This window comes from Hemiscyllium ocellatum, chromosome 18 (assembly GCF_020745735.1).
Source record: "Hemiscyllium ocellatum isolate sHemOce1 chromosome 18, sHemOce1.pat.X.cur, whole genome shotgun sequence".
Lineage (NCBI taxonomy): Eukaryota > Metazoa > Chordata > Chondrichthyes > Orectolobiformes > Hemiscylliidae > Hemiscyllium > Hemiscyllium ocellatum.
The window spans coordinates 76,326,967-76,354,544 of record NC_083418.1 but is presented as its reverse complement, the minus strand read 5'-3'; the positions used below and the strand labels follow the sequence as shown (position 1 = coordinate 76,354,544).

The window sequence follows — 27,578 nt, the reverse complement described above, 5'->3', positions numbered from 1 at the left end:
GAAGCTTGACTCCACCCCAAATAAACCTACTAGTTTAATTGGTACTATATTCACAAACCTTGACTCCATCCATCACTGCCACTCATTATCAGCAATGTGTACCATCTAGAAGATGCACTGCAGAAATTCACTAAAGATCCTTAGACAGCACCTTTCAATCTAGAAGAATATGAAAGCAGATACATGGGAACATTATCACCTGGAAGTTGCCCTTCAAACCACTCACCATCTTGACTTAGAAATGTATCATTGTTCCTTCAGTGTCACTGGGTTAAAATCTTGGAACTCCTTCTCTAATAGTTTTTAGGGTATACTTATACCTAATGAACTGCAGCAGTTCAGGAAGGCAGCTCACCACCTCCTTCTCATGGACAACTTGGAATGGGCAATAGATACTGGCCCAGCCAGTAATGCCCATGTTCCATGAACAAGTTAAGTTAAAAACAAATGACTTACTGACAATAATAATTAAGAGATGAATAGAAGGTAACCAAGGTAATAATTGGGTCATTATGAACTCTTGCTTTCTTTGGCTTCTCATTTAAAAAATAATTTATTAAACTTTGCAATGTTCTTATCTTGCAGAAGAGTCAACATTTCCGGCATAAGCCCTTCATTAGGAATCTTGAAGAAGGGCTGAAGCCTGAAACATTGACTCTCCTGCTCCTCTGATGCTGCCTGACTGGCTGTGCTTTTCCAGCAACACACACTCTTTGACTCTGATCTCCAGCATCTGCAGTCCTCGCTTTCTCAATGTTCTTATCTTTCCTGTCTTTTCTTTCTGCTGATTATGGTCAGAGTACAAATGATTATAAAATCTCTAATACAGCAATGTAGTTCATTTATTTCTGAGGATTGCTTGTGTTTTCAAAGTAGCCTTTGACTTCTGACCCATTGATCGTGTGAAGAAACCTTGATCTTTATTAAAAGCATCTCCTCTGAGTGTCCTGGCAGAGAGTAAATATGCAACGCATCGATTTTTAAATAGTGTTCATTCTCACCACTGGAGCAGATATGATACAGCAGTAAGAGGTTATATTGTTCAAAATGTCCTTCCAAGGTCATCCATTTGTATGAAATCAGTGGTTGTGAGAAAGATAATGGCAAACGCTTAATGCATAAATAGTGATTCTGTTGCTTGTTATTTTCTGCTACATCCAATTTCTTATTAATTTGATTGTTCTGTTACAATTGAATTTTTACATTGTTGAGGCTGACTTTGCTTTCTGAATTTCATTATTTCTTTTCCCGGAACTTTAATTTGTTTATTATTTTCTCTCGGTAGAGTGGGTTGGAAGAAATGGGCACCAATGTTTGACGGCTCAGCAGAATTCTACTGTCTTTCTAAAGAAAATCATTTGTGGGATGTGGCTGTCACTGACAAGTCAACATTTGTTGCCTTTTGCCAATTGCCTTTGAACTGAATGGTCAGAGGACAGTTGGGTGTTGCTTTGGGTCCAAAACACATCTTGGCCAGACCAAGTAAGCATGGTAGATTTATTTCCCCTAAAGGACTTTAGTGAACCAGATTGCACTTTATAACAATCTCCACAGCACTGAGAAAGGCCTTCAATTCCAGATTTATTAATTGGGTTTTAATTCTGCCAGTTGATGCAGGTGGGATTTGAACCCACATCTCCAGAGTAGCAACTTTCACTTCTAGTTTATCAGGATGGTGATGTTACCACTGTACCATCATTGACCCTCTGTCATGTGCAGCTGCAATTAAAGAAGTAAACGTTCATAAGAGAGACTTGTGATTCCACAGTCAATTTTGTGAATGCAAAATTTTTAAAAAGATTCCTGGAGTTTACACTTCATACTTGATCATCGCATTTATTCAGGAAAATCTTATGCAGTCTGAAAAAAGATGCTTACTGTTCTGCTGCAGACTGCATGGATCCACACTTCTTCCTTTCACTCACCATAACAAAATACATGTCCTTTAGAGTTACGAACAAAACTATTTTTCTGCTCCATGTATTCATACCATCACTCTCAGTGATAGGGCAATAGGTCAGATCCTGATGGTATAATTACTGAGCTGGCTGCAGTTGATTAAGGGGCCATTTATTAGTGTGGGTGTGATGTAGTTTGCACATCGTGTTGATGCTGGTGCACTGAAAACTATACTTTATGACTTTTGGTGTGATTCTTTATGTTCTACCTTTTCTCATTAAATCATTCTTTTTGTCTCCATTTTGATGTGTGTGCCTCTCCCAGGGCATTTCTGTTGCTTCCACTTTGCATTCAGTGTTGTCACTTTTGCTTATTTATTTCTGTTCTGCTGCTGTCTTTACTTCTGTGCTCCCTCCGGGTCTATGGGTAGCAAGCAGCAAGAGCAACTCAGCTTAATCTAATGGCTAAGCTGGAGGCAGCAGTAAGATTGCAGTGACAACACAGACAGTAGAATTACTTGGGTAAGAAAGCAAATGGATTTGCAGCATCAGTGCCTTCTGCACTAGAAACATAATGGGGATGATATTGCCACATTGGGATTTGAGATCTGCCCACCTCTATAACCTGTCTCACCATTAGAATTTTCAATGATGTCTGAGCGTTTCCTTGTCTGGTCTGTTATGCATCCCCACTGATCATTGACTTCAGGAAGAAATAAGGAGGACAGGCCCCCATCTGCGTCAGTGGACTGAAGTGGAGAGAGTTGAGAGTGTCAAGTTCCTGGGTGTGACAGCAACCAACAATCTGTAATGCGACCGTCAAGAAGGCACAACAACATCTCGTCTTCCTCCAGAAGGTTAGAAAATTTGGCATGTCCATAAGGATCCTCGCCAACGTTTACAGATGCACAATTGAAAGCATAGTCTCTGCTTGCAAAATGGCCTGGTATGGCAACTACTGTGGCCATGACTATAAGAAACTATAGAAGGTTGTGTGTACAGAACTGAAAATGTGTTGCTGGAAAAGCGCAGCAGGTCAGGCAGCATCCAAAGAGCAGGAGTATCGACGTTTCAGGCATAAGCCCTTCTTCAGGAATGCGGAGGGTAATGCCAAGCAGGCTAAGATAAAAGAGGAAGGAGGAACTTGGGGGAGGGGCATTGGAAATGCGATAGGTGGAAGGAGGTAAAGGTGAGGGTGATAGGCCGGAGTGGGGTGGGGTGCGGAGAGGTCAGGAAGAAGATTGCAGGTTAGGAAGGTGGTGCTGAGTTCGAGGGTTGGGACTGAGACAAGGTGGGGGAGGGGAAATGAGGAAACTGGAGAAATCTGAGTTCATCTCTTGTGGTTGGAGGGTTCCTAGGCGGAACCTCCAGCTGTCGTGTTGCTATGGTCTGTTTGAGAACGTGACTGAAGAGCTTCTGGGCAGAGGAGATGACCTGGGGTGTGCAGTGAGAGAGGGACTCACTGAAATCCTTGTAGAGGGAGGATACCAGCTTCTTCAAAGGAAGGCATCCTTGCAAGGGGATTCGCAGTAGCCAACCACCCATCATGAACTCCATCTACACTTGTTGCCATGGAAAGGCTGCCAATGTCATCAAAGACCCCACCCACTCTCTTCCAACCTCTTTCATCAGGCAGAAGAATTAGAAGCTTCAACACACCTGGACCAGGTTCAAGAACTATTTCTTATTGGGCTGCTGACTGGACTTCTCTAATTTCAATTCTACTGCTGATGTTGTTTTTGTGCATCTACTGTGCAGCCTACTGTTTAAAAACCACTGCAATATCAGCAATGTGTTAGAGAGCAGATGTCCTCCTTAATATGCCTTGCTCTGTCTAAACACCCTATGATCTGTATGTCCTTGCTTGTTATGATCTACCTGTACTGCTCGCAAAACAAAGGTTTGCACCGTACTTAGGTACATGTGACTACAATAAATCAAATCAAATTAAATCACCCTTGCTTAGAGATCTGCCTTTTACTTTCTAGTCCTTCTACTTTTCAATTTACCCTAAAATTCCCAACCTCATTAGTTCACAATCCTTTTGGATGGTTCTTAAAATCAAGCTTGAAGATTGATTGATTGAGTCAGAGGTGAGGATGTTCACTGACGCTATTTCCCTTCCATTAAAATTGGCCTTGATGTCTGAATTCCTGCTTTTCTATCTTATTGCTCGAATTACCAAAATCTAGCTCTGGATGTCTAGTGGAAGTTTATCTATGATGAATAATACAGTTAAGTTGGAGTGAAACATATTTATTGACATTAGTGCATATTTTCTTATTCCTTGCTTTGGTTGTTTGGTGGTGTCATTAAATCTAAACAGCAAATCTGCTTTCTAATTTGCTACAACAGTGGAACCAGACAACAAAATAATTATTGATATTTTTCACTCAATTCTTTTTTATTTAAACGTAAGGCAAAATGAAAGTGCGGATGTAAATTCATTACCTTTGGCAAAGTCCTGTGTGAGACCCAGGGCACTTGTAAGTATCAGATTGGGAGTTTATTTACCCAAAAAGTGAATTAATTAAAAAGAGGTAGAAAGGGGGCTGATTATCCCTTCTCTGCGCAGGAAGCTACCTCTTGCAGACACGTCTACTTTGCTGTCTAGGAATATACAGAAATGTTTAAAAACTACTGCAATATCAGCAATTGTTAGAGAGCAGATGTCGTCCCTAGTGTGTTGTTTAGAGTGCTCTGAGTGTCAGAAATTTGTGAACAGCAATGTTAAACACCCCTGCAGTGCAGGTAAAACAACAGGAATGTGTTCTCTAACTTGAATGCTGTCATTCAGTCTTTGTTGAAAGAAATCAGAACAACAATTTTCCATCAACCAATTTCCAAAAGGAGGGGTCTTGAACTTGTCAATATTAAAGTTATCAGTCCCAACCAATAATGGTCTCAACATCTGCTGTTCATGAAAAATTCAGAGACAGAACAATATTTCTTGTTTGTTATCTGTTTAATCTCACCTTTGATTTGTACCCTGTTATTATTTCTTTTCATGTTTAGTAATTAATTAGCCCGGTCATTTTGTTAATTCAAGAAAGTCTGGTTAAATTGGTTCCTTTTAAAACGTCAGTTCATTTTAGTCTAGCAGAAATACATCCACATAAAGAGAAGGAATCTGTTTAAAATTAACTTCATTGATAAATCATTAAGGGGTGAAAATGTGTTGCTGGAAAAGCGCAGCAGGTCAGGCAGCATCCAAAGAGCAGGAGAATCGACGTTTCGGGCATGAGCCCTTCTTCATTCCTGCTCCTTGGATGCTGCCTGACCTGCTGCGCTTTTCCAGCAACACATTTTCAGCTCTGATCTCCAGCATCTGCAGTCCTCACTTTCTCCTCAAATCTTTAAGGGGACCCAGTTCATCCCTCATCACCCAGAATCTTAACAATTTGGGGTCCCAGTCTGGGGAGTCTTGTCTGGATCTAGTCATGATAAATGAAAAGAGACTGAGTTTTGTTGCAGCCCCTCCTGACTTCTTTTGGTCTCTGGTCAATGTTGATCTTGTGAGTAATTCTGACTGCTTGCCACAGATGTTTATTTAGTGTAAGATAAATCATTGGCAAGGCAACTATTTTGTGCATTTACATTTAAATAGAGCCTACAACACAGACACTGGCCTGTCAGAACAGTGGAGTAATTTTGGCACTTTTACATCACAAAAAGCAAGAAACAAGAACAGAAGGAGAAATCAGAGTTAACGTTTCGGGTCGAGTGACAATTCCTCAGAACTCTGATTTCTACTCACAGATGCTGCCAGACCTGCTGAGCTTTTCCAGAAATTTCTGTTTTTGTTTCTGATTTACAGCTTCTGCAGTTCTTTCGGTTTTTACTTTGTATAAAAACAAGGTCAACGTTTGATTTGAAATCTGAGAGGTCCATTCAAAAGCTTAATAACAGTGGGAAAGAAGCTGTTCTTGAATCTGTCAGTATATATGTTTAAGCTTTTATATCTTCTGCTTGACAGAAGAGGTTGGAAGAGATTATAACTGGGATGGGAGGGGTCTTTGATGATGTTGGCTGCCTCTCCATGGCAGTGAGAAGTGTAGATGGAGTCAGTGGATGGGAGATTGGTTTGTGTGATGGTCTGGGCTCCACGGTCCTGGGCAGAACAGTTGCTGTACCAGGCCATTTTGCATTCAAATAGAATGCTTTCTATGGTGCATCGCTAAAAGTTGGCGAGGGTGCCTATGGACATGCTGAATTTTCTTAGCATCCTAAGAAGAAGGGGCATTGTTGTGCCTTCTTGACTGTCATATCAACATGGGTGAACAAGGACAGATTGTTGGTGATCGTCACTCCTAGGAACTTGATGCTGTTGACCATCTCCACCTTGACTCCATTGATATCGACAGGACCGTGTCCTCCTCCTCCTTGCTCCCTGAAGTTGATGATCAGCTCTTTAGTTTTGCTGACATTGAGGAAGAGACTGTTATCATTACACCACACCACCAAGCACTCTGTCTCTTTCCCGTATTCTATCTGGTCATTGTTATCCAGCCTACAACCGTGGTGTCTTCAGCAAACCAGTAGATAAAGTTCAGATAAACTTTGGCCACACAGTCACGAGTGTACAGGGAATGCAGTTAGGGGCTGAGTACCAGTGCGGGGTGCCAGTGTTGAGGATTATCGCGGAGGAGGTGCTGTCGTCAATCTTCACTGATTGCGGTCTGTGGCTCAGGGAGCTGAGAATCCAGTTGCAGAGGGCAGAGCAGAGACCTTGGTTGGGATTATAATGTTGAAGGTGGAGCTATAGTCAACAAGTAGAATCCTGATGCCAGTATCCTTATTATCCAAACGTTCCAGGGATGAGTGGAGGGCCAGGGAGATGGTGTCTGCCGTGGACCATGTTGCATTGGTAGGCAAATTTCAGGGATTGAAGTAGGCTGGCAGGGTAGAGTTGATATGGGCTACGACCAGTTTTTGTAATAAGAAAGAGCTTTTGTGAGCTCTATGGATGTAACTTATCCTGGATATCCATTACTTGGGATCAAACAGCAGCTGCAGTCTTACCTGAGTTTACTGACTGTTCGAGAAGCCTAGTCTTTGACTCAGCTTACTGAATGCTTTCTCACTCCTCCTTCTATTTCTGTCTCAGTAACTTAATGTGCTGCTGGCTTTCAGGAGAAGGGTCTCAGGTCACCGAGACCAATAAACCATTTTATCCAGGAATGATAAATTAATTACTTTAACATTTAATACAAACTCTTAAAAAGTTCTTTTCAAATGATTTTGTAGAAAGTAATTACAGATGACCCGGACTTTGTAAAGTGATTACAAATGTTCCTCAGTTTTACAACCTCTGGTTCAAAGGCTATTTCACTCCTTGAGGCTGTGGAAGTGGTGGTGTCACTGTGCTAGTTCTTCAGAACCTCTGAATAGTGAGGTTCTGGAGAGTGAGTTCAAACCTGACTGTGGCAGCTGGTGAAATTTGAACTGAATACAAAGTTAGTCTAATGGAGTCCACATAGTCACTGCTGATTGTTGTGTAGCCCTGGAGACAGCATTTTCTCATCTTGAAAGAAGGAAATCTACCTTCCTTACCCAGCCTGATCTACACGTGACTGTAAACCTCACGGGAATGGGGTTAAATGCTGGTTGAGCCAGCGATACCTATATCTCATGAATGAGCTAAAACTCTTGTGAAAAGGGATAATGAAGCTATAGAGTATTTGTTGAAAAAATGTTTCCAGTCATGGGGAAAACTCAAATTATAGGACATAGCTACAGAATAAGGGATGCCCGTTTAAAACTGAGAAGTAAAAGAATGTTTTTCTCCTACAGGCTAGTGGACATCTGCAGTTCTGTACCCCAGAGAGTTGTGGAGGCTAAATCATTAAAAATATTTAGCGGCGATAGGTAGGTTTTTGAAATACTGGGGAGTTGAGGGCTATGAGGAGCTGGCATGAAAGAGGAGTTGAGGTCTTGGGTAGGTCAGTCATGATCTAACAGATTGACACGGCAGAGTTGAGGAGCTGAATGGCCCACTCCTGTTCCTGTTTCATTAATGAGCTCTTAGATCATGTGGCCCATCACAGCTATGCCTTCTCCAATTATTCCGACTGCCTTTGGGAGATGCTCATTCAGAATAAAGCACTTGGATCAACCTTCTACATGAAGGGACATAGTTCATTATCAGTCATAGAGTCATACAGCATGGAAACAGACTCTTCGGTCCATGCCAAACATAATCCCAGCCTAGACTAGTCCCATCTGCCTGTGCTTAACCTATATCATTCAAAACATTTCTTATTTATGTGCTTACTGGTAGTGTAGATGAGCAGAGAGATCTCGGTGTCCATGTACATAGATCCTTGTAAGTTGCCACGCAGGTTGACAGGGTTGTTAAGAAGGCATACACTATTGTAGCTTTTATTAATAGAGGGTTCGATGAGGTTATGCTGCAGCTGTACAAAACTCTGGTGCGACTGCACTTGGAGTATTGTGTACAGTTCTGGTAACCACATTATAAGAAGGATGTGGAAGCTTTGGAAAGGGTGCAGAGGAAATTTACTCGGATGTTGCCTTGTATGGAGGGAAGGTCTTACGAGGAAAGTCTTGAGGCTGTTTTCATTAGAGAGAAGAAGGTTGAGAGTTGACTGAATAGAGACAGATAAGATAATCAGAGGGTTAGATAGGGTGGAGAGGGAGAGCCTTTTTCCAAGTATGGTGACATCGAGCATGAGGGGCATAGCTTTAAATTGAGGGGTGATAGATATAGGATAGATGTCAGAGGTAGTTTCTTTACTCAGAGAGTAGTAAGGGTATGGAATGCTTTGCCTGCAACGGTAGTAGATTCACCAACTTTAAGTACATTTAAGTCGTCATTGGATAAGCATATAGAACATAGAACAGTACAGCACAGAACAGGCCCTTCAGCCCACCATGTTGTGCCGACCATTGATCCTCATGTATGCACCCTCAAATTTCTGTGACCATATGCATGTCCAGTCGTCTCTTGAATGTCCCCAGTGACCTTGCTTCCACAACTGCTGCTGGCAACGCATTCCATGCTCTCACAACTCTCTGTGTAAAGAACCCGCCTCTGACATCCCCTCTATACTTTCCTCCAACCAACTTAAAACTATGACTCCTCGTGTTAGTCATTTCTGCCCTGGGAAATAGTCTCTGGCTATCGACTCTATCTATGCTTCTCATTATCTTGTATAACTCAATTAGGTCCCCTCTCCTCCTCCTTTTCTCCAATGAAAAAAGTCTGAGCTCAGTCAACCTCTCTTCATAAGATAAGCCCCCCAGTCCAGTCAGCATCCTGGTAAACGTCCTCTGAACCCTCTCCAAAGCATTCACATCTTTCTCATAATAGGGCAACCAGAACTGGATGCAGTATTCCAAGTGCGGTCTAACCAAAGTTTTATAGAGCTGCAACAAGATCTCACGACTCTTAAACTCAATCCCCCTGTTAATGAAAGCCAAAACACCATATGCTTTCTTAACAACCCTGTCCATTTGGGTGGCCATTTTAAGGGATCTATGTACCTGCACACCAAGATCCCTCTGTTCCTCCACACTGCGAAGAATCCTATCCTTAATCCTGTACTCAGCTTTCAAATTCGACCTTCCAAAATGCATCACCTCGCATTTATCCAGGTTGAACTCCATCTGCCACCTCTCAGCCCATCTCTGCATCCTGTCAATATCCTGCTGCAGCCTACAACAGCCGTCTATCCTGTCAATGACGCCTCCAACCTTTGTGTCATCTGCAAACTTGCTGACCCATCCTTCAATCCCCTCACCCAAGTCATTAATAAAAATTACAAACAGTAGAGGCCCAAGGACAGAGCCCTGTGGAACACCACTCACCACTGACCTACAGGCAGAATATTTTCCTTCCACTACCACTTGCTGTCTTCTGTTGGCCGGCCAATTCAGCATTGAGACAGCTAAATTCCCCTGTATCCCATTCCTCCTGACCTTCTGAATGAGTCTACCATGGGGAACCTTATCAAATGCCTTGCTGAAGTCCATATACACCACATCCACAGCTCGACCCTCATCAACTTTTCTAGTCACATCCTCAAAGAACTGGATAAGGTTTGTGAGGCATGACTTGTCCCTCACAAAGCCGTGTTGACTGTATTTAATCATATGGATGTACATGTAATAGTGTAGCTTAGATGGGCTTCAGATTGGTATGACAGGTCGGCGCAACATCGAGGGCCGAAGGGCCTGTACTGCGCTGTAATGTTCTATGTTCTAATAAGAGGACGCAGGGGAACAGAATTGGGGAAAGAAGTGTCAGCAACCTTGAGGACAAAGACATCCAGCTCCCGGAAACACCAGCCAAATGTGTGATAGGAGATGGCGCTCTAGGATTGGGGTCATCAGCCTCACAAGGATCAAGTACCCAGGACCAGAGACACGGAATTTCCCAGGTGGACAGTCATACTCTTTAGTGAGTCATGGCTGACAACAACTCTCTCCAAAGTCTTGCAAATTCTTCTTCTCAAGTGTACACAAATGCCACCTTTTCAAGAATATTTTCAATTCCCTTTTGAAGGGCGTGATTGATTAGTAGCTACTTGACGAAGGAGCAGAGCTCAGAAAGCTTGGACTTCTAAATAAACCTGTTGGGCTAATACTTGTTGTTATGTGATTTTTCACTTTGTCCACCCCAGTCCAACACTGGCACTTCCACATCATGGATTCAGTCATCACGGCTGACATTTATACAGCGCTTTTAACGTGATGCAATTTCCTTTTATTCATTCACAGGATGTGGGCATCGCTGGCTAAGCCAGCATTTATTGCTCATCCCAATTGCCTAGAGGGCAGTTAAGAGTCAACCACATTGCTGTGGGTCAGATCTAGGCCAGACCAGGTAAGGATGGCAGTTTCCTTCCCTAAAGGACAGCAGTAAACTGGATAGGTTTTTCCAACAATCAACAATGGATTCACACTCATCATTAGACTCTTAATTCCAGATTTTTTCATTGAATTCAAATTCCATCATCTGCTGTGGCAGGAAACATATCCAAGACCCCAAAATTAGATTAGATTACTTACAGTGTGGAAACAGGCCCTTCGGCCCAACAAGTCCACACCAACCCGCCGAAGCGCAATCCACCCATACCCCTACATATACCCCTTACCGAACACTACGGGCAATTTAGCATGGCCAATTCACCTGACCAGCACATCTTTGGACTGTGGGAGGAAACCGGAGCACCCGGAGGAAACCCACACAGACACGGGGAGAACGTGCAAACTCCACACAGTCAGTCGCCTGAGGCGGGAATTGAACCAGGTCCCTGACGCTGTGAGGCAGCAGGGCTAACCACTGTGCCACCGTGCCGCCCACGGTACCTGGATATTACCTGGATTTCTGGATTTACAGTCTAGCAACAATGCCACCAGGCCACCCCCTCCCCATCCAAGGCATTTCCCAAAACTTATAAAGCACAGTACATTAGCAAGTTACATAAGAAGATACCAGGTCAAATATCCGAAAACTTGATCAAAAGGCCAGGGTTTAAGGAGCACATTGAAGGAAAAAAGTGATTGTAGTGGAGCAAAGACATGTAAGGTGGGTATTCCCGATGTAATGGACAAGGCCAGACCCCTCAGAATATTTTAAAAAGGTAGCCTAGGCCCTAACCTTTTCTTATATTAAAGGTAGATGTGAAGTGGATATTCCAGGTGTGATGCAGCTGGTCAAACTACTCGGCTTTATAGAACAGAATTTATTTAAAGACTACAGTTGAAACACAAAAAAGAAAAAAGAATTTTGAGTAACAACTATTGGAAGGCTTAACTGACCTCATACAGCAACTTAACTAATTAACTGCTACATTTCCTGTAACGTCCCATAAACACACCCCTTGGCAAAAAGGCAGAAATTCAACCACAGATTCTTATCGGCAGGAGGGACCAACATCCAGAGAGAGATTTCAGAGAAGGTCAGAGGCATTCTTTACAGAAGCTTTCAACTCTTCTGGACTCACATCTTGTGACTTCTACAGCTAAATCAAACTAGAAAAAAACTGAACTGGGAGAACTGGCCACTCCCCTTCCATTGTTTAGCTGCAATCCTCAGCACCTCTGCCTTTCCCACCTTTCTTCAAAAAATAACCTTTTTCAAGTGGCAGCATCATCACTCCGAGATCAGAGCTGAGGCAGCTGGAGGCATGGCCACTGATATTGGAATGGTTAAACTCAAAAATATGTAAGAGGCCAAAATAAGAGAGATACAGAGATCCCTGAGGGTAATGGAGTTTAAGGTGATTCCAGAAACAAGAATGGATGAGGCCTTGGATGGATTTGGAAAAAGGGATGAGAATATTAAAGTCAAAATCTTGATTAACTGGGACTCAATTTAGTGAACCAAGGGGTGCTTCAGGACCTGGATCTGCAAGTTGAGTCACATACAGCAGAAATTTGGATGACTTCAAGTTTGAATCGAGTGGAATGTGGGAGACTGATCTGGACTCCATTGGTATTGTGGAGTTCATTGGTATTGTGGAGTCTATTGGTATTGTGGAGTCTATTGGTATTGTGGAGTCTATTGGTATTGCGGAGTCTGTTGGTATTGTGGAGTCTATTGGTATTGTGGAGTCTATTGGTATTGCGGAGTCTGTTGGTATTGCGGAGTCTGTTGGTATTGTGGAGTCTGTTGGTATTGTGGAGTCTGTTGGTATTGTGGAGTCTGTTGGTATTGTGGAGTCTGTTGGTATTGTGGAGTCCGTTGGTATCGTGGAGTCTATTGGTATCGTGGACTCCATTGGTATTGTGGAGTCTGTTGGTATTGTGAAGTCCAGAAGCAACAAAGGTCAGAAGGAGGGTTTTAGTAACAGATTAGTTGAGATAAGTCTGAAGTCTGACAATGTTATGAGATGGAAATATATTATAATGTGATCAGGAGCTCACCTCAGGATCAAATGTAAACTCCAAAGATTATGGTTAGACTGGATTCATGTCAGCCTGTTTTCAGGTAGCAGAACAAAGTCAGTTGTCGAGAAATGGAATTGAGAGCATGAACCATAAATGACATTCACAAAATTTAATTAGCATGAACTTCTGCACATCCAGTACACTCAATGATGGATAATCAGTCTGCTACTTTCAGCAACACTGAAGAAGTTGAGGGAGGTAGTTGTGAGCGACAGCGGGGTATTAGCATACCTGCGTGTAAACGAATGCTTCAGATCGTCACAACGCTGTGGAAAAATTTAAATCTACTCATTTTCCCTCTGGATTTCTCAACATTTACCTGAAACATGCATCCAATTCTCCAGCCCATGCAGTTTTGAACCATACTGAGTCAAAAGTTTGAAAATCTCAATTAAATCTTCCCTTAACTTTTTCTCCTCTAAAGCTTCCTTGGCCTCTCCAAATTATTGCCCTCATTGTTTTCTCACATTTCGTATATTGTCTCTGCACCCTCTCCAAAGTTGCCTTCCTAATATGAATTTGCCAGGGTTCGACACAATGCCCTGGCTGTCAATGATTTATGAACATTTGGCATGAGGTCCTGGATTTAAAAAAACCTATGTCTGTCTTCACAAAGCCAAAGCAAACTCATCCTTAGTGAACAGCCATAGAGTCATCAAGGTTTGCGCACAGAAAAGAGCCCTTGGGCCAATTGAGTTTGTGCCACTCAGCAACAAGCACCGAAATGTTTCAGCACTTGGCACACAGCCTTGCATCACAAGAGCACATTGAAGTATTTCTTCAATGTTTCTGAGAACTTCTGCCTCCTCATCCTTACAGGCAATGAGCTCCAGATTCCCACCACCCTCTGGAAATATGTTTTTGCACATCCTCTCTAAATCTCCTGCCCATTATCAATTTTCTCCCGTTATCCTGACATTCTCAAATATGCCAACCTCAGGCCACTCTGTTCTTTCTCACTGAATGTCTTATAGAATTCTTGAGAATTTACCACTTGCCTTAGCACGTCATGAATAGCAAAAACATTTAGCCTGACAGTTAGAGCCAGTTGCTTCTTTATGATCAATCCAAAGCTTCCATCCTTGATATTCAAACTGCCCACAGACTGATGCCATTGGGAATAATTAATTTCCTGGACAATAGCCAGAAATGAAAATATAGTGTTTAATATCTCCAGGGATTGTGTTTCTGCAGAAATGTAATAAACTAAGTCTCTAGCTGATTGTACAAAAATAATTAGCAGGAAGAAGGTTAATTCATAAGAATATTTTTAAAAATTTAACATGTTGTTTCACCAATTCAACTACTTCCAAAGTAAATATGGATATTTAAATGTAATTTGGTAACATAATTGGCATTAATTCGCATCCTCAAGCAACCTGCAAAACTACCAATTTTTTTTTTGGATTTCTATATGTTTCCAGACACAAAAGTTCAGCACACTTTTCTTTTCAAATAATATGTACAAAACACATGCAATAACAGGAATGCCAGAGGTTTGTCCTTGATATCTGTTTGTTTTCACTGAAGAAGCTGTGACTTTATTGCAAATTTTCTATGCTGAATTATCAAGGCCACCTCAGTCATGGAATTACAAATAATTCTTTAATTACATACGAATTTCAGAATTAGCTGTAGGAGGTGGCCATTCAGTCCATCAAGTCTGTTTCACCATTCAATATGATTATGTCTGATCTGAGTGCCTCATATGCCAGCCTACCCTTGATAATCTTTCACCTGCTTGCTTATCAAGAAACTAGCCACAATAGAGTAGAACAGATGCTTGAAACCTGAAACAATGAACAGGAATTGCTGGAGAAACTCAGCAGGTCTGGCAACACGTTTGAAGAGAAAGCAGAATTAACATTTGGAGTCCAGTGACCATATTCACCTGTTCAAGGACTCCTCTTTTAAAGGAACAGAGTTCAAAAGACTCTTAACCTCTGTGAGAAAAAAAACTCATTCTCTATATTTTAAATGTGCGAGTCGTTAACTTTTAACAATGGCAGGAGGTTGCGAGGTAACCTGATAGAAGTTTATAAAATAATGAGAGGTATAGATAGTGTGGATGGAAGTCGTCTTTTTCCCAAGTTGGGAACTTTCAAGACTAGGAGGCACATTTTCAATGTGAGTGGAGAGAGATTTAAAAAAGACACAAGATATAAATTTTTTACACCGACGGTGGTTCACATATGGAATGAACTTTCTGAGGAAGTGGTGGATGCAGGTACAATTACAATGTTTAAAAGACTTTTGGATAGACACACGAATAGGAAAAGTTTGAAGGGATATGAGCCAGGAGCAGGCAGGTGGGACTAGTTTAGTTTGGGATTATATTTGGCATGGAATAGTTGGACCAAAGGGTCTGTTTCCGTGTTGTATCACTCTATGACTGTATGACTAGTGGAGATGTCCTCTCCATGGATCCTGCAAGTGAAAACAGTTTTAGTATGGAAGGACAAAATGTGTCAGTGCAGACCTGGAGGGCCAGAGGGCCTGGTCTTGTGATGTATGTTCTTTGTTCTTTGTTCACCTCTACCCTGAAACGACCCCTCAGAGAATTCAGGGAGGTTTTCTCTGACTCTTGTGAATCCCAGCAGATTCGAGCTTGTCCAACCTTTTCCTGTTTCCTCAACCTTCTCATTCCAGTTCAGTAGATTGCTCTGAAATCCCATTTAAATTCTTCCTTGAATACTACTGACCACAGTACTCCAGATGATGTCTTACCAGTGCCCTGTATAACTGAGGCTAAACTTCACCACCTTTGTATTTTTGTTGTCTCACAATAAGTGAGAACATTCTATAGTTTTTCTAATTAGTTGTGATCCATTCACTGGACACCCAGATCTCTCGGCACCCTAGAGTTCTCTAATCTCCAACATTTTGATAATGTGCTTCTTTTTCTTCTTTCTGCCAAATGGTCAGTTTTATAATTTCTCACTTAACCTCTTCATCAACTTCCTTGATGCAATTTATTTTCTGAATCAGCAGATTTAACAGGAATATTTTTGGTCAGTTCATTCAAACCGTTTATTAAATTGTAAGAAGTAATGGTCCCAGCACTGATTTCTGTAGAACATCTCTCATTATATTATATCTTGTCAACCAGAAAAAACCCATTTGTATCTACCCTCTGTTTGCTGTTAGCCAAACAATTTTGTATCTGCGTCAATATTTTAGCCTCTATTCTATGAGCTTTTATTTCCTTCAATAACCTTTAATGTCTCTCTTTACCAAATTCCTTCTGAAAGTCTAAGTATAGTACGTTCATATAAAGGTTTTCTTTTATCTCTCCCGTAACTGGTGGAGACCCACAAGGATCAGGGCTAGAGCCACTTTTATTTGCAATATTTATTCATAATTTGGGTTAGGGAGGTGAATATACTGTTGCTAATTTGTAGGTGATGTAAAGCAGCAGAGATGTGGAGAAACAGATTGGGAAACAGATTTTGGAAAGGTGCAGAAGCCACGGGGTAGTAGTCATGGGCAATTTCAACTTCCCAAATATTGATTGGAAGCTCTTTAGATCAAGTAGATTGGACGGGGCGGTGATTGTGCAGTGTGTCCAGGAAGCTTTTCTAACTCAGTATGTAGATTGTCCAACCAGAGGGGAAGCCATTTTGGATTTGGTACTTGGTAACGAGTGATGGGCTTGTTAGTGGGTGAGCATTTTGGTGACGGTGACCACAATTCTGTGACTTTCACCTTGGTTATGGAGAGAGATAGGTGCGTGCAACAGGGTAGGTTTTACAGTTGGGGGAAGGGTAAATATGATGCTGCAAGACAAGATCTGAGGAGCATAATTTGGGAGCATAGGCTGTCAGGGAAGGATGTTGTTGAAATATGGAACTTTTTCAAGAACAGATACGATGTGTCCTTGATATGTATGCACCTGTCAGGCAGGAAAGAGATGATCATGTGAGGGAACCTTGGTTGCCGAGGGAGGTTGAATGTCTAGTAAAGAGGAAGAAGGAGGCTTACATAAGGTTGAGGAAACAAGGTTCAGACAGAGCGTTGGAGGGATACAGGATAGCCAGGAGGGAGCTGAAGAAAGGGATTAGGAGAGCTAAGAGAGAGCATGAAAAATCTTTGGCGGGTAGGATCAAGGATAACCCCAAGGCCTTTTATGCATATGTGAGAAACATGAGAATGAAGAGAACGAGGGTAGGTCCGATCAAGGACAGTAGTGGGAGACTGTGTATTGAGTCGGAAGAGATAGCAGAAGTCTTGAATGAGTACTTTTCTTCAGTATTTACAAATGAGAGGGACCGTATTGTTGAAGAGGAGATTATGAAATGGACTGGTAAGCTAGAGGAGATACTTGTTAGGAAGGAAGATTTGTTGGACATTTTGAAAAACTTGAGGATAGACAAGTCCCCCGGGCCTGACGGGATATATCCTAGGATTATGTGGGAAGCAAGAGAGGAAATTGCAGAGCCGTTGGCAATGATCTTTTCGTCTTCACTGTCAACGGGGGTGGTACCAGGGGACTGGAGAGTGGCAAATGTTGTGCCCCTGTTCAAAAAAAGGAATAGGGATAATCCCAGGAATTACAGGCCAGTTTAGTCTTACTTTGGTGGTAGGCAAAGTAATGGAAAGGATACTGAGGGATTGGATTTATGAGTATCTGGAAAGATACTGCTTGATTAGGGACAGCCAGCACGGATTTGTGAGGGATAGGTCTTACCTTACAAGTCTTATTGAATTCTTTGAGGAGGTGACCAAGCATGTGGATGAGGGTAGAGCAGTGGATGTAGTGTACATAGTATTTAGTAAGGCATTTGATAAGGTTCCCATGGTAGGCTTATGCGGAAAGTCAGGAGGCATGGGATAGTGGGAAGTTTAGCCATTTGGATAGAGAACTGGCTAACCGGTTGAAGTCAGAGAGTGGTGGTAGCTGGTAAATATTCAGCCTGGAGCCCAGTTACAAGTGGAGTTCCACAGGGATCAGTTCTGGGTCCTCTGTTGTTTGTTATTTTTAATAATGACTTGGAAGAGGGAGTCGAAGGGTGGGTCAGTAAATTTGCAGACGATTTGAAGATTGGTGGAGTTGTGGATAGTGAGGACGGCTGTTGTCGGCTGCAAAGGACTTAGATAAGATACAGAGCTGGGCTGAGGAGTGGCAGATGGAGTTCAACCCTGTCAAGTGTGAGGTTGTCCATTTGGATGGACAAATAAGAATGCGGAATACAGGGTTAACTGTAGGGTTCTTAGTAAGGTGGAGGAGCAGAGGGATCTTGGGGTCTATGTTCATAATTTTTTGAAAGTTGCCACTCAGGTGGATAGAGCTTGTAAGAAGGCCTATGGTGTATTAGCGGAAAAAGTGAGGTCTGCAGATGCTGGAGATCAAAGCTGAAAATGAGTTGCTTCGGGCTTATGCCCGAAACGTCGAATTTCCTGTTCCTTAGATGCTGCCTGACCTGCGCTTTTCCAGCAACACAATTTCAGCTATGGTGCATTAGCGTTCATTAGCAGAGGGATTGAATTCAAGAGGCGTGAGGTGATGTTGCAGCTGTACAAGACCTTGGTAAGGCCACATTTGGAGTACTGTGTGCAGTTCTGGTCGCCTCACTTTAGGAAAGATGTGGAAGCTTTGGAGAGGGTGCAGAGGAGATTTACCAGGATGTTGCCTGGAATGGAGAATAGGTCATACGAGGATAGGTTGAGAGTGCTAGGCCTTTTCTCATTGGAACGGCGAAGGATGAGGGGTGACTTGATAGAGGTTTATAAGATGATCAGGGGAATAGATAGAATAGACAGTCAGAGACTTTTTCCCCGAGTGTTACAAGGGGACATAAATTTAAGGTGAAGGGTGGACAGTATAGGGGGGATGTCAGGGTTAGGTTCTTTACCGAGAGAGTGGTGGGGACAAGGAATGCGCTGCCTGTGGGAGTGGTAGAGTCAGAATCATTGGTAACTTTAAGTGGCAATTGGATATGTACATGGATAGGTGCTGAAGCTAGGACAAATGTTCAGCATAACATCGTGGGCCGAAGGGCCTGTTCTGTGCTGTATTGTTCTATGTTCTATGTTCTCTGTAAAGCGCTTGAAGAAGGATAATAAGTCATTAGGCTGAATTTTGGCAGTTGGAACATAATTTGATGACTTTATGCACGATGGCTTGGTGAATAGAGGAACTAAATGGGATTTAACTTGAGCAAGATGAAATAAAACAGCACAACGCAGGAAGCTAGCATACAAGTTTATGAGAAAAGGAAACTGGAATGTGGCCTTTATTTCAAAGCGAGTGCTTTATAAAAATAGGATGGTCCTGCTAAAACTATACAATGCACTAGTTGGACCACACCCAGAATACTGTAAACAGTTATGGACTCTTTATCTGAGGAAACATGGAAACAGAAGATAGGAGTAGGAGGAGGCTTGTGGCCTTTCGAGCCTTCTCTGCCATTCATCACAATCATGGCTGATTGTCCAGTCACTAGCCTAATTCTGCTTTTTCCCTATCACCTTTGATCCCATTTGCTCCAAGTTTTGTATCTCGCCGCCTCTTGAATGCATTCAATGTTTTGGCAACAGCTACTTCCTGTGGTAGTGAATTCATAGGCACACTACTCTTTAGCTGAAAAAATGTCTCCACATTTCCATCCTAAATGGTCCACTCCAAATCCTCAGACTGTGATTCCCTGGTCCTGGAAGCACCCACCATCTCCCTGCCTAGTGGTGTTAGAATTTTATACGTCTCTATGAGATTTCCCCTCATTCGTCTGACACCAGTGAAAACAATCCTAAGCTAGTCGGTCTCTCCTTATACGTCAGTTCTGCATCCCCAGATCAGCCTGGGAAATCTTTGCTGCACTCCCTTGAGAGCAAGAGCATCCTTCCTCAGAAAAGGAGACCAAAACTGTCCACAATATTCCCGGTGTGGTCTCACCAAGGCCCTGTGTAACTGCAACAACACATCATTGCTGCTCTAATCAAAACCTCTCGCAATGAAGGCCAACATACTATTTACCTTCATTATTGCCTGCTGCACCTGCTTGCTTACCTACATCGACTGGTGCACAAGGACACCCAGGTCCTGCTGCGCACTCCTCTCTCCCAATTCACACCCATCCAGGTAGTAATCTGCTGCCTTGTTTTTACTTCCAAAGTGAATAAGCTCGCATTTATCCAAATTATACTGCAACTGCCATTGATTTGCCCATTCACCCAACCTGTCCAGATAATGTTGGCGGACATCTGCATCCTCATCACACTTAACCCTCCCACCCAATTTGGTATCATCTGCAAACTTTGAGATGTTACATGTTGTTCCCTCAACCAAATCATTAATATATACTGTGAACAGCTGGGGTCCTCGCATCAATCCCTGTGGCATTCCACTAGTTACTACCTGCCAGTTTGAAAAGGACCCATTAATTCCTACTCTTTATTAGATTCCCTACAGTGTTGAAACAGGCCCTTCAGCCCAACAAGTCCATACCGACCCTCCGGAGAGTAACCCACTCAGATCCATTTCCCTCTGACGAATGCACCTAATACTATGGGCAATTTAGCATGGCCAATTCACCTGACCTGCACATTTTTGGACTGTGGGAGGAAACTAGAGCACCTGGAGGAAACCCATGCAGACATGGAGAGAATGTGCAAACTCCATACAGACAGTCGCCTAAGGCTGGAATCGAGCCTGGGTCCCTGGCTCTGTGAGGCAGCGGTGCTAACCACTGTGCCACCATGCCATCCTTTTGATTCCTCTCTGCAAACCAATTTTCTATCCATTTCAATGCACTTTCTCCAGTTCCACAGAGGTAGACTAGCCTCGGAGACAATCCAGAGAAAATTCACTCAGTTGATCATAGGCACAGGGGGATTGTCTTATAAGGGGAGGTGGAGTAATTTGGACCTGTACATTGGAGTTTAGGAAAATGAGAGGCAATTCTATTGAAATATACAGATTCTTAGAGGGCTTGACCGTGTAGATGTTAAGAGGCTATTGCCCCCTGTAGGAGAGTGTAGGACCAGAGGGCATAAAATCAAAATCAAGGGTTGGCCATTTAAGACAAAGATGAGGAGACATTACTTCTCTCAGAAAAGAGTAAACCAATGGAAATTTTGACCTCAAAAACTATTCAAGGCTAAGATTGACAGATACTTCAATCAGTAAGGGAATCAAGGGTAATGGGGAGTAGGAGTAAATGGAATTGAGGATTACATGGTCAGCCATGATCTCATTGAATGGTGAAGCAGACCCAATGGGCCAAATGACCTACTTTTGCTCCAGCATCCTTTTGCTTTACATTATTACCTCAAAGAATTCCACTAAGTTAGTTCAACATGAGTTCTCACTCATAAAACCATATTGACTCTGCCTGATTGTGTTGACATTTTTTTCTAAGTGTTCTGCTATAATGGCTTTAATAATTGCTTTAACATTGCTACTATGTTGGATGTTAAGCTAACTAGATTTTAGCTTCCTGCTTTCTGCCTCTCTCCCTTTTTCAATGAAGTGATGTCATATCATTTTTCTATCTATTGGATCGTTCGCTGAATCAAGGGGATTTTGGAACATTAAAACTAATACACTAAGTACCTCACCATCCATTTCTTTTAAGCCTTATGAGCAAGTCTATTAGGACCTGGGGATTTGTCATTAGCAGCCTAATAGTTTGCTCAGTACAACATACTAGGTAATTATAACTTTCTTAAATTGCTCCTCCCCTTTCATTTTCTGATTTACAGTGACTTCTGGGATGTTATTTGTCCCTTCTACAGTAAGGACCGATGCACGATTCCTGTTCAATTAATTTGCAATCTCCTTATTTCCCCTTGACAATTGTTAGGCACAGATACTTTAATATATTAAGCAGCAGAAAAGCAGTTCATCTGTGAGAATGGATGTGGGGTAGCCACAATGTACTTCGATATCAGCAGCATTTGTTTACCAGAGTCACAGACTGCAGAAGATTGCAGGTAATTTTGGCTTATCATACTGAATGCCAAATCTTTGGCCAGTTCACTCCAAGCATGAAAGTTTGAAACATCAATTCATAACTACAACATTGGATATGCCAGAAATGGGATGAACTGACCTTTATATACAATTCTGTAATTCCATTTATTGCTATATCCTGGATTGATAATTTAAAGAGTTATTTCAATCACAGAAACCAATTTGTTAACCACATGCACTTTATGTTGGGAATAGCTGCAATTTCATTTGGAACACAGATCATTCTGTTCATTATCTTCAAAGATTTGGATGTTTTTTTGCCCCCATTGTAGCCCACTTGTGCTATAATCAATGTAAACAAGCAGAAGTCTGAAAGAACACATTAAGCCAGACAGCGTCAGGAGGTGGAGAAGTCGACGTTTCGGGTCAACACCCTTCATCAGGATGTGTTATAACTATGCCCTTGTATTACAGGCCATGATTTCTGTGCAGATGGACATCAGTGTGGTGAAAACTCTGAATGCTGGAACCTGAACACACGAGCGATATGCGTGTGCAAGAATGGTTTTGCTCCCATCCAGGGTGACACAGCTCATTGTGAAGGTAGGAAATGATTTTCTTCGTCCTTCGTTGAGAGTCGTGAAAGACAGTGACTTGGTGCTAACTTCAAACAGATGAGGGTTCTGCAGTTAGCTGTTTTCTGAAACTCAGTTGTGAGAGACACAGCCTTCTTATTTGTGGACTGTTCATCGGTGAGCAGACAGGACGGGTGTTAATAATTCTATCCAGTTCTGGAATGTGGTGCGATGCTCATGTGTTAAGATGCATCAGACCATCTGGTAGACAAAGTCAATTTGTTTGTTTTTCAAGGATTTTTGAAATATTTCTCAGGAAAAAGGTGTCACTACCATTATAGTTCACTCCTAGCTGACACTGCAGATGGTGAATGTACTTCTTAAATCTGCACTGTTTAGTGACACAGTGTGTGGGATCTGTTGCTGGCATTGCTGCTGTTGATTGATACAATTCGCAATTTACAATATGAATGCTCAGTGTAGTCAGTGTTTAAGTTAGGCTATCGCAGAAGAGATAAGCATTTTAAGGTCTTATACAGTTAATACAATTATGTGAGCATGCCTGACTGTTAAACAGCCCAGGTGCTGTGGTTTGGGAGAATTTTCAGTCTGTTCTGAACTGGACATGAACTGTCAGGGGTCTGAGGACAAATGCATTTGAAGATGTATGTTGAAATCTGTTTTATGGTGAATTAGCCACATATTTGGATATTTTTGGTTTTTTTTCATCTGTCACTTTCTGGTTGAAGAGCACGGATGCCACATTATATGTTGCTATGTTCCTGTGAGAAAGCAAAAGCATTTTAAAGGTACAAGCCTTAGCTGCTGCTTTGTACTTTTGAAGTGTCCACCATGTCAGTAGTTCAAAATTACAACATAGCCAGTTGAGCTCCACTTAATGAATGCTGAAATCGAAATCATGACACTTTTGTTCCAGTCATAATTGTGACCCGAGACACCATGACACTAATTGCCAAGTTCCATTTGCAAATTGTGATGTTCTGTGATGATTTGCGTTGTTTTGGTAGTGTTCTAACAATAGCAGGATAAAAGGCGAAAGTGGCAAAATAAAAACAGTAAGAATTGCAAGGTAGTGCAAGTTAAAAATTACATCATTGAGAGATAGTAGTTCAGTTCCATTAAGGATGAGTGGCTGGGGAAATGTAACTGAAATATTTACACTGGCATGGCAACAAGAAATCAGTGAAGGATTTTATTCCCAGTACAGCACTGATCTTTTTAAAGTCCATTCAACTTTGATCACTCTCTTTTATTTTTGTGCTGTGCATAAATTCGAGTTGACAAGACAAAGTGCAGCTATCTGTCTCTGGTGATGAGATGTTACAAGCACCTCATTGTGGCATTAGCCCTGCTGCTGGTGAAGGGGGAGAATTTAATGGCTGGCAGATGTGATTTTCTTGCTGATTTCCAGATAACAATTTCATTAGGATCTTGCTGCCGCTCTGTCTCCAAGATTGTGAAATACAAAGGGAGTGGTCGGGCATGTTGATTGTGCTTTTTAGGACTCAGCAGATTTGTTTAGAGCTCTGGTAATCCAAGGAACCGTGTTCCCAATGTCAAAGTAACTTGTATTTGTGAAAAGCCGAAAAAAAGTCTCGAGATGGTTCATGGGAGAGTCATATGTGAAAAAAAAACATAAGCAACAAAAAAAAGTGTTGTGAAGATGTTTAACAGCTCAGTCAATGAGGAGCTCTTGGAGGTGTATCTCAACTGACGAGAGAGGAGATGTTTAAGTTGGAAATTCTAAGGAACTAGGTATTAGCATGACCATCAATTCAAAATTATATGCAAAATTAATGGATGTAGATATCTCAAATGCGTGTCTAATTGTTTCACATTGAGTTGCTATCTTTCAATTTTTCTTTCATCACCTCATCCTTCAACAAGGGCCTGTGAGGGGTTTTGTTTGTTTGGGTGCAGTATATACTTCTTTAGGAGTATTTCTTGTGAAGGAGCAAGATGCTGGAATCTATACTGAAAACAAAGAATGCTGGAGATCACAGTGGGTCAGGCAGCATCTGTGGAGAGAGAGTGAGCTAGATGACTCTTCATCAGAGCTAATATGAAATGTGGAGAGGACAACATTTAGGCAGTAGTAGGGTTGGTGGGGAGCTGTTGGTGGAGTGTTGGGGGAGAAAAGACGCTGATAGTCTTGATTGAATGATCGGAATGTGAAAATGGCAGAACAGTGGTGTGTCAGACTGCCAGACTGGAAGGAACAGACAGTCCCATTGGAGTGGAAAGAGGGGAGAGAGGACATGGTGATGGAGAATGTAACAAGTAAAGCCAAAAGAAAGGGAAGAAGTGGGAGTGAGTTCACAATTTGAAGATGTGGAACTCAATATTAACTCCGGAAGTGCCTGGTCTGAAGCTGAGATGTTGTCCCTTCAGTTTGTGCTGGGATTTGCTGCAATACTGCAGTATGCCAAGGATAGACATATGGCTATATGAGCAGGATGCTGTCTTAAAATGACCAACTACAGGAAGGTCAGAGTCATGCTTGTGCACAGACCACAGGTGTTCTGCAAAGTGGTCACCCATGCTTTCTTGTGGATCATGTAGAAGAGCACAGTAATTATTATTTTAAACAACTGCCAGTATTATGGACGTAAGTTTGCTCACTGAGCTGGAAGGTTCATTTTCAGATTTTTCATCACCATACTACACAACATCATCAGTGAGCCTCTGGATGAAGCACTAGTGGCAAGGCCCACTTTCTGTCTATGTGTTTGTCCAAACAAAGACACGCACAAGAATTTCTCGAAACATGGCATTCCAATGAGAACTCTATCAACAAACATGTTGACTTGGATCTCACTTACCACACCCTGAGAAAAAGAACAGGAAATGACATTGCCACAGGAAATTATGTCATCACAAGAAATGACATCACCAACTCAAGGAAACCTAAACACATAAATAGAAAGTGGGCCATGCCACCAGTTCTTCATCCGGAGGCTCATTGATGATGTTACCTAGTATAGTGATGAAACATCTGAAAACAAACCTTCTAACTCAGTGAGCAAACCTACATGCAGAACCTCAACCTGAGCTACAAATCTTCTCAAAACTCCCTAACTGCCACTATTTTGAGTTGTACAGAAAGTTAGTGCTTCATACCACAGTGCTGTTGAGTATAATTACTGCTGGAAATGACTAGAGTGGAAACTTCAATTATTCTTAATAAGATTCAATGCAAGATGGGAAGCCATTGCTTTATTCTTATTGAGTATTACTGATCTGAAAACAGAGTTGGTTTTAAGGATTGGCTTCAACATTCTTTTGACAGTAACATCTTCTTCCCAGAAGTTTCCAATATTTCCTTCCCGTCATGTCCTGAAGGTGTAGTTTTATGTTGGCTAAAGTTCCATAAGCCCTCAAGCCTCACTCAAACTGCTGTCAATCAAGTGTTTATTGGAGGCAGTGATGTTTGTCAGGGTAAGTGACTCTGTAAGAATCATGGTAAAGTTGAGTTCAATTCCACCCACCTCCAGCAAGAGGGACTAACAAGGAATCAAGAAGGCTCATGTGATCTTTTTATGCCAATTGCAACTTGGTCCATCATGGCAGCACAATGGGTCAGTAGTTAGCTCTGCTGCCTCACAACACCAGGGACACAGGTTCGATTCCAGCCTTGGGTGACTGTCCGTGTGGAGTTTGCATATTCTCCCTGTGTGGGTTTCCTCTGGGTGCTCCGGTTTCCTCCTACAGTCCAAAGATGTGCAGTTTAGGTGAATTGGCCATGCTAAATTGTCTATAGTGTTAGGTGCATTTACAGATGGAAATAGGTCTTTGTGGGTTAGAGGGTCGGTGTGGACTTGTTGGGCCAAAGAGCCTGTGTCCATACTGTGGGGAATCTAATCTTAAACAAGGCTTACTGGAGTTCCTTTGAAAGCCAGGTTTAGCAGGATTGGCTTCAACATTCTTTTGACAGTAACATCTTCTTCCCAGAAGTTTCCAATATTTCCTTCCCGTCATGCCCTGAAGGTGTTGTATTATGTTGGCCTCAATGTAGCAAGGTTATAGTTTGGGGCAACTCAGTGGTTAACACTGCTGCCTCACAGCGCCAGGTACCCAGGTTCAATTCCAGCTGCGTGCGACTGTCTGTGTGGAGGTTGTACATTCTCCGCATGTCCGTGTGGCTTTCCTTCATTTGCTCTGGTTTCCTCCCATAGTCCAAAGATGTGCAGGTTAGGTGGATTGTCATAGGAAATTGCCCATAGTGTCCAGGGGCGTGCAGGCTAGGATTAGCTGGGTTTTGGAACTGGGAGGGGTTCTGGGTTGGAATACCCTTCGGAGGGTTGGTGAAGACTTGATGGTATGAATGGCCTCATTCTGCTCTGTAAGGATTCTATGTTGTTAACTGTGAAGGGTTTCCTTTAGCATTTGCAGTGAGATCATTTGAGGGAGGCTTCTCCACATCCTCAATGACATAGTTCTCCAGTTGACAAAATGTAAACCAATTCAATGGATTCAAGCAGCTAATTGTTAACATTTACATGGAAACTGTAATTTTTACAGACCTAGCAACAAATGATAATGCATTTGTGAGTTATATTCTTGTGTGTTCTGATTGACAGTCAACAATAATGGGAGGAAGACTGGCATCCATATCTTATCTTCAACATTTACTCCCTTCATCATCGATGCTCATTATGTGTACTCTCTGGAATATGCATGGCAATTGTTCACCAATGCTCCCCCAACATCATCTTCCAAACCCATGACCAGTACCACCTAGAGGGACAAGAGCAGCAGATATACAGAAACACCACTTCCAAGTTCCAAGCCATGCACCAGTTGGATGTCATTGAGTCAAATCTTGTAACTTGTAACTCCACTCTTCACTCTGCAGTGATTAAGAAAGTTAAAAATCACACAACACCAGGTCATGGTCCAATCGGTGTATTTGAAAGCACAAGCTTTAGGAACGCTGCTCCCTAATCAGCTAGCTACTGGAGCAGGATCAGCAGACGGAGAATTTTTAGTTATAAACACTGTGTTCTATGATCCTGCTCCACTAGCTGCCAGACAAAGGAATAGTGCTCCGAAAACTTGTACTGCCAAATAAACCCATTGGACTATAACCTGGTGTTGTGTGATTTTTAAATTTGTTCGCCCCAGTCCAACATTGTTTCCTGCATATCGTGATTCAGAAAGACAGCTCACCACCACCTTTTCCAGGCAATTAGGAGCAGGCAATAATCGCTGGCGAGACCAGTGAGACTCACATCCCATAAAGGATGAAAAGAAAGA

The 27,578-nt window shown here is 42.2% G+C and overlaps 1 protein-coding gene across 3 annotated transcripts in view; it reads left to right on the top strand.

The window, feature by feature from the left end:
- Positions 1–27,578, top strand: part of LOC132824275 (protein kinase C-binding protein NELL1-like) — a 994,503-nt gene that overhangs the window by 270,845 nt on the left and 696,080 nt on the right. For all 3 annotated transcript variants that reach the window (XM_060838612.1, XM_060838613.1, XM_060838611.1), the window contains exon 12: positions 22,201–22,329. In XM_060838612.1, the coding sequence (XP_060694595.1) occupies positions 22,201–22,329 (129 nt within the window). The remainder of the gene's footprint in view (positions 1–22,200; positions 22,330–27,578) is intronic.